This window comes from Plasmodium falciparum (assembly GCF_000002765.6).
Source record: "Plasmodium falciparum 3D7 genome assembly, chromosome: 5".
Taxonomy (NCBI): domain Eukaryota; phylum Apicomplexa; class Aconoidasida; order Haemosporida; family Plasmodiidae; genus Plasmodium; species Plasmodium falciparum.
This window is the reverse complement of record NC_004326.2, coordinates 113,821-127,500: the sequence shown is the minus strand read 5'-3', so window position 1 is coordinate 127,500 and position 13,680 is coordinate 113,821. Positions and strand designations below refer to the sequence as shown.

General features: G+C 18.2%; 7 protein-coding genes across 7 annotated transcripts in view; 4 read left to right on the top strand and 3 right to left on the bottom strand.

The window, feature by feature from the left end:
• PF3D7_0503100 (4-diphosphocytidyl-2-C-methyl-D-erythritol kinase, putative) overlaps positions 1-437 on the top strand; it is a gene marked incomplete at both ends in the record, with an annotated part of 1,614 nt that extends 1,177 nt beyond the window's left edge. The window contains one exon of the mRNA XM_001351553.1: positions 1-437. This exon is cut by the window's left edge and continues 1,177 nt beyond it. Within this exon, the coding sequence (XP_001351589.1) occupies positions 1-437 (437 nt within the window).
• A 549-nt stretch (positions 438-986) lies between these two features.
• PF3D7_0503000 (50S ribosomal protein L28, apicoplast, putative) lies at positions 987-2,385 on the bottom strand (the record flags this gene model as incomplete). The annotated part of the gene is made up of 5 exons (XM_002808628.1): positions 987-1,389; positions 1,550-1,671; positions 1,767-1,876; positions 2,033-2,084; positions 2,284-2,385. The coding sequence occupies 5 exons, from the start codon at positions 2,383-2,385 to the stop codon at positions 987-989; spliced, it is 789 nt and encodes a 262-aa protein (XP_002808674.1).
• A 1,211-nt stretch (positions 2,386-3,596) lies between these two features.
• PF3D7_0502900 (Tim10/DDP family zinc finger protein, putative) lies at positions 3,597-4,169 on the top strand (the record flags this gene model as incomplete). The annotated part of the gene is made up of 3 exons (XM_001351551.1): positions 3,597-3,668; positions 3,811-3,911; positions 4,094-4,169. 3 exons carry the CDS (start codon positions 3,597-3,599, stop codon positions 4,167-4,169), a joined length of 249 nt encoding a protein of 82 aa, XP_001351587.1.
• Positions 4,170-4,638: 469 nt separating this feature from the next.
• On the bottom strand, positions 4,639-5,052 carry PF3D7_0502800 (DnaJ protein, putative; the record flags this gene model as incomplete). Its single annotated transcript, XM_001351550.1, has 1 exon — positions 4,639-5,052. The coding sequence occupies one exon, from the start codon at positions 5,050-5,052 to the stop codon at positions 4,639-4,641; it is 414 nt and encodes a 137-aa protein (XP_001351586.1).
• A 993-nt stretch (positions 5,053-6,045) lies between these two features.
• Positions 6,046-7,394, top strand: PF3D7_0502700 (conserved protein, unknown function; the record flags this gene model as incomplete). The annotated part of the gene is made up of 2 exons (XM_002808627.1): positions 6,046-6,682; positions 6,844-7,394. The coding sequence occupies 2 exons, from the start codon at positions 6,046-6,048 to the stop codon at positions 7,392-7,394; spliced, it is 1,188 nt and encodes a 395-aa protein (XP_002808673.1).
• Positions 7,395-7,531: 137 nt separating this feature from the next.
• PF3D7_0502600 (conserved Plasmodium protein, unknown function) lies at positions 7,532-11,050 on the top strand (the record flags this gene model as incomplete). The annotated part of the gene is made up of 8 exons (XM_002808626.1): positions 7,532-7,979; positions 8,072-8,143; positions 8,253-8,468; positions 8,645-10,251; positions 10,410-10,484; positions 10,582-10,683; positions 10,786-10,902; positions 11,018-11,050. 8 exons carry the CDS (start codon positions 7,532-7,534, stop codon positions 11,048-11,050), a joined length of 2,670 nt encoding a protein of 889 aa, XP_002808672.1.
• Positions 11,051-11,567: 517 nt separating this feature from the next.
• PF3D7_0502500 (conserved Plasmodium protein, unknown function) lies at positions 11,568-13,352 on the bottom strand (the record flags this gene model as incomplete). The annotated part of the gene is made up of 1 exon (XM_001351548.1): positions 11,568-13,352. One exon carries the CDS (start codon positions 13,350-13,352, stop codon positions 11,568-11,570), a length of 1,785 nt encoding a protein of 594 aa, XP_001351584.1.
• Between the last annotated feature and the right edge of the window lie 328 nt (positions 13,353-13,680).

The following is a 13,680-nucleotide window of genomic DNA, read 5'->3' as shown; positions in this document are numbered from 1 at the left end:
ATTTATTAAAATGTTTAATTAATACATCAAATGATGATATAATTAAACAAATTGAAGAAAAAGAAAAAAAATTTGCCAACACTTTTATTTCGTTAGATAACAGAGATAATTTACAAAATGTATTTGTTAATGATTTAGAGCACTCAGCATTTTATTTAATTAAAAAGTTACAAGATTTAAAAGAATATTTAAGAAGTCAAAATATGTTTGATGTTGTATCCATGAGTGGAAGTGGGTCTTCTTTATTTGCTTTATCCAACAAGAAAACTCAAACCCATGAAATTTCTTCATCTTTTCAAAATGAACGAATTAAAAAACTAATAAGCGATATAAAGATAAAATTTAATATGAATGTTAGGGTTTATTTGTGTGATGCTTTGCGAAAAGGTCTTGATGTTTGGTATGACCCTATCAAGCTAGCACATGAGTTCAAGTGAAAGGCTTGTGAATAAAAAAAAAAAAAAAAAAAAAAAAAATTAGACCCTTAAAAGAATGATTATATATATATATATATATATATATATATATATGTTTATGTTTATGTTTATGTGTGAGAATATTTGCACATGTTTATTACAACATAATAATATTATAATTTTATGTTATTATTTCTTTTTTCTTTTTTTTTTTTTTTTGTACAATTATACCATATATTTTTAATTATTTTAACAAAATTATTTTTTTTTTTTAGCTTCTTTTTTTTATTTTTATTTTTTTAATTTGTCTTATACTATTATTATATATATGTCTTCATTTAATATTATGAATAATTTTAAAATTTTTGTTAAAAAAAAATAAAATGTGAATGTTTTAAATATATTCGTATTTTTAAAGTTTATTAAAAAAATTGTAAAAATAAAATAACAATTATAGGGAAGATGTATATAATGGGAACATGGCATATATATATATATATATATATATATATATATATATATATAATATATATTTTTTTTTTTTTTTTTTATGTATTTATCTTTTTATATTTATAAATCTTTATGTATTTTTTTATCATCCAAATTCAGTTTGTCCATAATTTTATCAACTTCTTCAACACTTTGCTGAGTATTTTCGTTAGTCACATTTGTACGTTCACTATTAGTTTGATTTAATTCTTGTGTTTTTTTCTTTCTCCTTCTTGATGAATATCCTGCATCGTATTTTTTTTTACTAAAATCTAAATTAAATTTCTTAATACAGTATGCTAATCCATACTTCTTGATTGTTTTTAATCCTTTGGCGCTTACCTTCATTTTTATAAAACGATTTTCTTCTTCAAAAAATATTCTTTTGTTTATTAAATTGAGTCTTTGAATTCGGTGAGTTCGTACACCTGACTTTGAAATTTTCCGAGCATTCCAGTTATCCATCTTTCCCAATATAGCGCACCTAATAAATACATAAATATTATTATATATATGTATATATGTACATATATATATATATATTTTTTTTTTTTTTTTTTTTGTGTGTGTGTATGAAACCATTTGATGATATTACATGAGAAATAATTAAACTAATATGCCATATATCATTTTATTTTTTTTACCTTCTTATTGGTAATTTTATTTCTTTGTGTGGTAACATGGTGACTTTGTTAATTCTCTTATGTGCTCCAAATCCATAATGTTTTTTAATGGATGAGGGTCCTGTCATCCTATATTTTCTTATCTACATAAAAAAAAAATATATATATATAATATATATATATATATATATATGTATACATATTTACGTATACTCATTCATTTGCTTGTTTATTTTACCGCTAAAGCTTCTTTGTGCCTTTTTTTTGTATTGAGAGCAAATTTGGTAACTGACTTGTTAAGAACATTATTATTCTTAAACCTTACATTTTTTCTATATAAAGATATTACTATAAGGAAAAAGAAATAGAAATTAATAAGTAAAAAGGATAACACATATAAAATTAAAATGTTATGTATAATTATGGTAACTGCATAAAATTAAATAATGTATACATGGACAAAAATGTCTATTGTCTTCTTTTTAAAGGTTTTCAATTTATTACCATAAAAATAATTCGGATATTTTAATATATTATTCGTTTTATTTTTATTAATCTATCGTAAAGAGAAAAAAAAAAAAAAAAAAAAAAATACATATATATATATATATATATATATATACATATGATTTATATACATGTGTACATATATTTATGTTTTCCTTAGAGACAATTTAAAATAAATGTAATTTATTAAAACATTATATTATATACATGATCATAAAAAGATATGGTAACAGTTCTTTTCTTTTTACCTGAGTCAATATGACTTTTGGAAATATAAAGTTGGAGTGAATAATTATATATAATATATATACATATTTTATTAATTTATATATTTTATTTGTGATTTGCATTATTCTTTTTTTTTTCTTTTTCTTTTTCTTTTTTTTTTTTTTGTTTGAAGGAAGGAGAACATATAAATGAATCTTATATTCTTATTATTATCATTTAGAAAAAAAAAAAAAAACAAATACACACGCACACAAAAAAAAAAAAAAAAAAAAAAAAAAAAACAAATAAACAAACAAACTGTAATAAAATCTTTATAGATATGTCAACATCATTTTGTACTTGTATTAATGAAAAAAAAAAAAAAAAAAACAAATAACAAAAACAAAAAAGAATTTTTTCACAATGTATTATTATATATTATGATACCTTAAAATATAAGTAGCCTTTTTTATATGAATTCTCATTTGTTTTACACTTTATTCGGATTTAAACAATATTATATTATTTTTTATAATAAACAAATGAAAAAAAAAAAGAAAAAAAAATAATAATAAAGAGGAAAAATAAAATATTTAAGATAAAAAAAATATATTTATATAAAATATATATATATTATATATATTATATATATATATATATATATATATATATATATATATATATATTTAATATATATGTATATCCATACATAGTATACACTATATTATTATTTTTCTTTTTTTTTGATAAATTCCCTGGCCTAATTACATATTTTTTGATTAATATACCTTAATAATTTTTTTCAATTCAATAATATTTTGTTTAATAAGTATATTTTAAATTAAGATGAATTCATAAAAAAAAAATATATATATATATATATACAATTGTATTATCATAAAATATTGAAAGTTCCATAATTATAAATTTACATTTTAAGAATAATTAAATATTATTACCATTTTTTTTTTTTTTTTTTTTTTTTTTTTTTTTAGCTTTTTAAAAAATAATAAATAAACATATATATATATATTAATTGTATAACAAAAAAGTTGTTACTTTTGTACTTTATTTTAATTCTTGTTAATGTTTTTAATTAGTACGTTTTATTATATTTAACCTTATAAAAAATTAGGGGTTTTGTTGTTATATAATATTAGCCTTGGGTTTCACCAAAACACGAAAATCGTATATTAAATATATATACATATATATTTATATTTATATATATTTATATACATTTATATACATTTATATATGTATAATGAAGAATATATTAATTTTTAGTTAATAATTCTAAGTTAAAAAAATAAATATAAAAATAAAAATAGTATACATTCTTTAAAGAGGAATTATGGATAATCAACGAAACATGGAAGATGCTCAAAATGCTTTAGGAATGATGATTTATCAGATTTTAAACAATGTATAAATATATGAACAAAATAAAAAAAATATATTAAATATATATATATGTATGTATGTATATATATATATATGTTTTATTTGAATTAATTAAAAACATAATACATATGTTTAAATTATTTCCTTTCTTTTGTTTTTTATAGCAAGTGAGAAAGACATGTTTTGATAAATGCTTTGGTCAGAAGTTTTCTGAACAAATGGGAAAAAATGAGCAAATTTGTTTAGCAAAATGCATGGACAGAATGTTAGCATAAAAAAAAAATATATATATATATATATATGTATGTATATTTTTGAAGGATATATTACTTTTTTGTTATTATATAAACATGTGTAGATGAATTATATTTTGTTAACCTTCTCACATTTTATTAATCGTTTACTCACATATTGTATATATATTTTTTTTTTTTTTTTTTTATTTAGGTACGAAACACATACAATTGTAACCAAGGCGTCCACAGAAATTTCACAAAATTTAAATATGGATACAAATTTTTAAGTTAATAATTCGATATTTAAAAAAGACAAAAAATAAAAATATTTAAGTTTTTTTTTTTTTTTTTAAATATGATTTTTTAATTTGCTTATTTTTATTATTTTTTTTTATTTATTGTTAATTAGATTTAAAATAAAAATATATATATATATATATTTATTTATTTATTTATATTTATACTTACATATATAGACAATTTGTATAAATTAAAAAACAATAATAAATAGAAAATATATGTAATTTATTAAATAAGACTATATATAAAATATCAAAATAAGGATACGAATAATATAAAATAAAAATAAACGTATATTATCGGATGGATAATTAATAAAAGATATAAAAAAGAAGGAAAGAAAAATAAAAAAGAAAGATCAATTGTTTTATAATATTATAAAATTATAATTAATTATATATATTTATTTATTTTAATTTACATCAATTTATATTTATATTATTTTTCTCTTATTCATTATGGGATTAAATATATTGATGATGAACAACTTTGGCAGACATAAATAACATAATATTCATAACACAAATTCTCATTAAAAATAAAGAAATCTCCACAACGACAAAAATAGATAAACGTATTTTCTTCTTTTATATATTCTAAATCTTTTCTATGAATACTTAAAGCATTTTCATATGTTTGAGATATACATGTATTGTTATTTTGATTTTGTATATTTTTCAAAATTTCTTCATATGCCCATATTAAGGTAACAAAATCTATGGTATTTTTCTCATCTGATTTTTCTTTTATTAAATTGTGTTTTAATTTATCTGGATGATATATAACAGCTAGTTTCTTAAATTGTTTCTTTACAGTCTCTATATCACAATTTTTTTCAACATTCAAAATTAAATATGGATCGTTGTTCATTTTGCAATTTCTCATTTTTCCGTTAACACAAACATTTTCTCGACATAAATAAATATTAAATAAGAAAAAAAAAAAAAAAAAAAAAAAAAAAAAAAAAAAAATATATATATATATATATATATATATATATTATATATATTTATAGGAATACAACTTGTTTTTTAAATGATAGTTCTTAATTTTATATCTGAAAAAGATTACAAAAATTTTTATTATAATATAATATATATAATATATATATTGTTTTAGTTTTTTTTTTTTTTTTTCTTTTTTTTTTTTTTTGGACTAAAAGTATGAGTATCTTAAAATTTCCTTCAATCTTTTTTTAATTTATAATTTGTTTAAAGGCGAAAAAAAAATATTATTTATATTATATATATATATATATATATATAGGTTTTATTTTATTATTATTTCTTTGAATATATTATAGGTTCCTTCTATATATATATAATAAATAATATTATATTAAAATGTACAAAAATGAATTACTTTTATAAAGAAAAAATGTAGCTTCCTATATATGATGAATGCATACAATATGTAATATGTATAATAATATATAATATATTATATTTATATATTTATTTTTATTCATAATAGGAATATATGTTCCAATGAAAAAGAAATAATGTTTGAATTATTGATTATTTTTAATATATTATTGTAATATATTTGATTTGTAATTTCTTTTTTTTTTTTTTTTTTTTTTTTTTTTTTTTGGTAGCTTATAAAATTTTTGAATGTTCAAAGAATTTATATATATATATATACATATATATGTAAATATTTTTTGTGTAAGAAAAGATAGAATATTGAATTCATATTATATATGAATATGACAACATACCATGATGAGATAGGAAATAGTTCTATTTGATTAGATATTGAGAAATGAAGTATATAATTTCATATTTATAATATTATATATATGTATATATATATGCCACATATTTTTTATTATAATTTCACCCTTTTGAAGATTTTATAAATATGATATTTTTAAATTGTAAAAAATATGGAGGGGGTGTTGGGAGGAGATTATGTATGCCCAATTATAGTGGTAGTAGTGACAGTATTTATAAGTATAAAAAGTTTGTTTTAAAAAAAATAAATCATAAGTATGAAAATGTATTATTATTTGGCGATGTGAATAAATTAAGAAGTACAGCCATAGAACTCATTCGTGGTATGAAAAATGAAGATAAAATTAATAGAGACCAAAGGAATTATTCATGTAAAAAATATGAAGGAATAGAAAGGAAGAGGAAATATCAATTGGAAGAAAAAAATATCTTAGATGAAGAAAATGAAGATGATATGATGAATAATAATGAAAATGTTAATAATATTTATAATGATAATAATATTAATAATGATAATAATATTTATAGTGACAATAATATTAATAATGATAATAATATTAATAATGATAATAATATTAATAATAATGTAAATATTTATGGGAAGGATATTCTTACTACATGTGAGAAGGTAACTTCACCATTGACAAAAAAGTTATCCTTCTGGCAAATATATAGTATTAGGGTTAAAAAAAATCTGCATTTATTAGATGCCTCTGATTTTGCTTTGATTCTCCAATCCTTCCATTTGTATAACAAGGATACAGGTAAAAAAAATAAGTACATAAATTGATATTATATAAATATATAAATATATATATATATATATATGTGTGTGTGTGTGTATGTGTTCATATAATTTATGTACCATTATTATTTTTTTTATTTTATTTTTTTTATTTTATTTTATTTTTTTTTATTTTTTAAGGTGTATATGTTGCAAGCGTGAAATGCATAGAAAATAAAATTCCTCAAATGAGGGGGACCTCTTTTGTTGTTCTGCTGAATATATTAAGCAAGAGGTTAAAAAAAAATAACTATAACGAATTTTTTGAAAAGATGATGAACTTCATACCTAATATTTTATACGAGTTAAATATAAAAGACATGAATAATATTTTAAAGAGTTTTTATAATTTAGATATAATGAATAGTAAAGTGTGTGAAATTATGTATCCTAAAATATTATATAATATGGATAATATAAATGATGCTCATTTATTATCTTCCCTGTGTTATATATTTTATAAATATAATTTTGAACATTTACATTTTTTTGAATGTTTAAAAAAGAAAAGTTTAAAGCTTATGAATACTTTTGATGCACAAGATTTTTATAAATTTATATTTTCCTTATACAAAAAAAATATTTGTGTAAAACAAATTATGGAGGAAAAGAAAAATGATATATCCGCGTTTAAGAGTTTTTATAACGAGGAACAGAAAAGGTTTTTTTCTGAAATATGTAATATGAATTGATGTAGATAATATGTGCATATTTTTTTTTTAATATTATATAGAATCTTTTTTTTTTTTTTTTTAAATTATATTATTTTTTTATTTTATTTGTTATAAAGAAGTATACTTAACATTCACACATATATATATATATAAAGATGGATCATAAAATAAATATCTTTTTATATATTTGTAAAAAGGAGAGAGATGTAAAAGCCAAAAAAGGTATACAAAAAAAACTTATACCTACAATAAATAAATTTAATAAAAAGATTATTATAAAATATGTTTTATATGACTGTAAGAATAAAACTTATATGATAAAAAAAAAATGGAAAGTACATTACATTTTAAATAAAACCAAGAAAAAGATTAAAAAAAAGAAAAAGGAAAAAAAAATTAAAAATTTAATATATGATGAAATGATATATAATAAAAATAATTTTAAAAATGTGCATAAAGTAGATAATGACAATGTTCATCTTAGTAATAACAATTTATCTTTTAATAAAAAAGATGGATTCCCTAAATCAAGTTATAAAATCTTGTTGCAAGCTATTGGGAAAAATATTAAAAAATTTAGAAATAGTACTATAATAAATACAGGTATATATGAATATATACATATATTCATACATACATATATATATATATATATATATATATATATATATATATATATGTACACATTCTTGAAGGGGTAGACACGAACAAGCAGGAAAAGAATGTCTTCTTCTATGGTTTCATGTTTACAAAATACTACAACAAATGTAACATATTGAAATTATAAAACATTAATACATGTGGTATACTTAGTAATAAAAAAATATTATTATTATATGATGCTATTAATGAAGATGGTATATGTACAATTTTTAGATAAGAGAGAAAATGGATTAGTCGTTGAAAAATGCAATTTTTTTAAAGAAGACAAAAGAATAAAGAAAACATGCGAGGTTCATAAGAAATATCAATATTTTACTGATACGTCTTATAAGGAATATAAAAATAGTGTATATATAGATGAGTGTATGAGAAGAAAAAAAGGTTTAATATTTGATATATATGATTATATAATGAAAATGGGATATAAATGTAATTAAAACGAAATGTATATATGTATATAAAAATTTGGGTGTTTGTTATATTTTGGTAGATAGTATGAATTATTTATTATCTATTTATTATTATTATTATTTTTTTTTTTTTATTTTTTTTTTTTTTTTTATTTTTTTTTTTTTTTTTTATTTTATTTTTTTTTTTTTTTGTAGTTATAAAAATATATCTATCTTCCTGGTTATACATAAATGAACGAATTATCGACTTAGGAGGGAAGAATAAAATAAAAGGAAAGAAAAAGCAAATAACAAAAAAAATAAGAAGATATAACAAGGTCACGTTTTGCCATCGATGTTTTATCAAAAAAACGTTTGATTATAAAAATCTGAGATATCCCCAATGTTGTAATAATTTACCATCTAAGGAGAAAATAAGAACAAAGGATAATTTAAGAAATAGTATAAAAAGGATAATAAAAAAATTTATTAAATATATTAATAATAATATATTATATAAAAGAGATATATTTAATATATGCTTTATTTTTCAATATATGATTTTAACAAATGAGAAGAAAAAAGTTTTTGTCTACTTAATTAATTTCCCTTTTTGTAATATATATAAAGATAATATATTTAATAATAATAATAATGAGAAATGCTTACTATTTTTATTCCACAAGAGAATTTTAAAGTATCTAAAATGTATTAATGATTATACAACATTTTTATTTCCTTTTAATAATTCTAAGGCTTGTCAAGAGGGTTTAAATTTAAAAAAGAAAATGATATCTTTTATAAAGCATATAAAAGAAAAATCATTGAAAAATTGCAAAAGAGAAAAATGGAAGGGAACAAAATATAAAAAAGTTAAACTAAGGAATATGAATTTCTATGTTAATATGGTTAAGAAAAGAGAAGAAAGAAAGTATAATTATGCAAGTGATAATTACATGAATAAAAATAATATATTAGATGAAAAAGAAAAAAAAAAGAATCATATGATATATCATAAAAAGGATATTATTTTCCATACGCATATGTTTGAATTATTCGTTCGACTTATATTTGAAAACTCGAGAACGTATTTTACCATTTTTATAAACGAACAAACATATGATAATGAATTATATAAAAGTATATACTACTTAAATTTATGTAAAATGATAGACACAAAAATATATTTAAAAGGTAGAACAATGATGGTTACAAGGGTGCAGAATAGTATAAAGAATACAAGTAAAAATAGAAAAAATAATAAAAATGAAAACAATGATAAGGATGATAATAATAATAATAACAATAATAATAACAATAATAATAACAACAATAATAACAATAATAACAATAATAATAACAATAATAAGAATAATAACATTTTAATGTGCGAAGAACCAAATGATGTGATAGACAAACTTCTAAGACAAAACGATATATACAAAAATGAAATTCAAGAAAAAGATAAAATTCTATTAAATCTACAAAATGATATACAAAAGAAAAATAAAACATTAGAAGAACTAGGAGAAGAAATTCAGAAATATAAAAATGACAATTTAGATAATATGAAAATTATACAATCATTAAAATATAAAATAACTAGAAAAGATATTCATAAGAATGATAATAGTACGACCGAAGCAGGACAAAAGAATAATAATTATTTAATAAAATTATATAATGAAAATAATATTTTAAAGGAAAAACTTAAAAAATTAAATAGCTCTAGTAAACAGCAAGACAACTCTACAAAATTGATGATAAAAATGGAACATAAAAAAGAAGAAGAGAATCAAAGTAACCTAATTAACAGCACAGATGTAAAAAAAAAAAAAAAAAAAAAAAATAATAATAAAAAAAAAAAAAAAATATATGAGAATAACATATGCATGTTGACTTTTTATTAAAGCAAAAATGTACATACATTAAATAGAATAAAATGTAAAAAATATATGTTTCATAAATAATTCATTCTTAGAAAAAAGATGATGATCAAATGGGGAAAATAAATTTTTTTATGAAAGCCTTTTTAGATGCTGAACAAAAATTATATGTAACATTATAAAAACTAAAAGAGTTATGTTATATTATATGTGAGTATTTATTTACTTATTTTTATTTTATTTTATTTTTTTTTTTTAATATGTTAGATAGCTGATGTTGTAATAAATACTCAAAAGGAAATAATGACAAAAATGAAAAAGGATAGAAACAACTATTTGGAGCACATCAAAGCGAAAAAAATAATTTTTGTAATATAAAATTATGAATTACTGAATAAGAAATCATTAAAATTTGTTATATATTTTAAATTTCATATATATTATATAATTTTTACTTATCTACATCTTTAGAAGAAAGAATTGGAAAAGTCATTAGATTTTATCTTTTCTTTATGTGAAGACATAGGATCCAAAAAAGAAAAGATATGCATCACCAATAGGATGAAGAATTTACAAGATTGCATATATGTAATATGATAAGATCTTTTAAAAAGTAAAGAGGACATTTCACTTGAAAGATGTAATATGTGTGTATATATTGAAAGTCTCCTTTATTTTGTCAATATTTTTTTTTTGGGTTTAGGATTTTTTAAGAGAATTTGAAGGAAGTTATTGATAATTAGGGTTCTTATGTTATTTTTTTAAAATATGTAATGTATAATTGTTATAATTATATAATGAGGATATAATAAAGGTTTATAAATAAATAAATAAATATATATATATATATATATATATATATATATAAATTTATTTATATATATTTCCTTTAATGTGGTCATTATAATATTTAAGATATACACTTGTTGAATGACTCTTCACAAGGGTGACATAATATTTTTATGATAAATTTTTTTTTTTTTTTTTTTTAATAGACTTGTAAATGTTTAAAATTAATAAGTAAATCCAAAAAAATATAATAAATATGTAAGTATTACTCTGAGCGTGTATAATATATATGTTTATTCTGTTTTAATATATTACATTAAAAATTGTAAAATTAAAAATAACACACAAAAAAAAAAAAAAATAATAATAATAAAAAATAAACATATATGTATATATATATATATATATATATATATATATATAATACAATATGTTATATTATGGTATATATATTTTTATACGTTTTAGTTTGAGGAAAAGTTATATATGAATATAAAAATAGAACATAAGACTAAAAGAATAACAATACATTTAGTATAGAATAGAATGGATGATTTATTTGTTTTGAAATTAATTTTAATAATTTTTTGATCATGAAAGGATTGAAGATATAAATAAATATTTGATGAAAAGTTAAATGATGTTTCAAGAAAATTATGTACAAGTCTTTGTATATTTTTTTGTTTATCAACTTTTATAAAAGCGAATAATTTATTGTTAATATCAAAATAGAAGGATGAAATATAATTTTGAAAATTATTACATATATATTCATTAATTATTATATCATTTTTTTTGTTTTTTGTATAATTTAAGATACATGTATTTCCTTCAATAATATTATATAGATATTTTGTTATTTCTATATTTAAATTATAAAATATATTAATAAAATAGAAAATTCTATATATTTTTTTGACTTTAAAAATTTCATTATTAGATGTATTTTTATTGGATATATTTGGATAAATCATATTATCCTTATATTTGTTTGTTACATTATTATCATTAAAATGTGTTGAATTGTTTTCATTATTTTTATATAAATTTGTTTCGAATGTGTATATGTTTTTATATAAATCATAATTACTGTTACTACTACTACTACTACTACTATTACTATTACTATTACTATTAATATTATTATTATTATTGTTTTTGTGATTTGTATTATTATGTGTACTAATATATATATTATCATTTGAAGTATTTTTTGTATTATCCCTTTGAACTTTATGCTGTCCATTGTCTTCTTTATATGGATATAAATATTTTTGATATTTACCTTTAACATCTTGTATATATTCATATATCCCTTTTTTACTTTTCATAGTTTTATTATTACCATCCTTCTCCTCCGCCTCCTCCTCATTATTATTATTATTATTATATATAATCTTTGATTTTAACTTTTTTTTTAAAAAATTATTCAATAAATGACTAGTTGTTTTCTTGTGCACTATAGCTGATTGGTCATAATATTCATAATGTCTACATTCAATAATTAATACATTACTATATATTTTTTGATTTAATAAAAAAAGAAACTTATCATATATTTCATTTTCCTTTACATACATTTGACTATTATAACATAAACCTTTTACTAGTATGGTATGTACTTTTTCGTTTACACTTGTATAATAAAAATGATTATTATATTTAAATTTTGTATTTAATGGTATATATTCTTTAGTTTCTTCATTAAATAATTGTATATTATCTAGATAAAAATAAGATGAGAAATTATGATTAATATGGTTGTTTTCTCTAATAATATTAATAGTATATGTTTTAATATATTCGTAAAATATAGTTATGGTAATATTTTTATTTTCATTATGCTGTTCAAGAGAAAGAGTATAAGGGATATCATAAAAATTAATTTTTTTATTATTTATATGAATATAATATTTCTTTAAATATAATTCATCTCTCTCAAGATCTTGTGATATATTGTTAACATATTCTAAAGTATTTTCCTCATAAAAAGGTTCACTTTGTAATGATTCATTTCTATATAGAAAATCTTCCCATATGTTTAAAAAAGGGCTAATATTAATTTCGTCATCATTAACTAGTATATTGTATAGATAAATATTTTTATTAAATATAAAAGAAGAATTACTAATTAATATATTGCTAATATATATATCATGACATTTAATATAATACCTTTTATATGAAGAATGAACGAACAAAATGGATAGGAAAAACAAGGACAAATATTTGATGCTTATAAATTTCATTATTATTACGATATTGTTATGTGTTAAATATTTTACTAATCAAAAAGCAATGTTGAGAATATGCAAAAAGAACGACATTTTTTTGGAAACAAAAATAAATGAATATATAATATATATATATGTAAATATTATATATATATATCATTGTAATTATGGACATTTTTTTTTTAAATAAGTGAATATATAATACATAGACATTGGGAATATATTTTGTAATGTTCTTTTATAAGTGAACAATGAAATTATTATATGTATGTAATGTATATATATATTATATATGTGTGTGTGACTTATTAATTTTGTATGAATGATATTATATATATATATA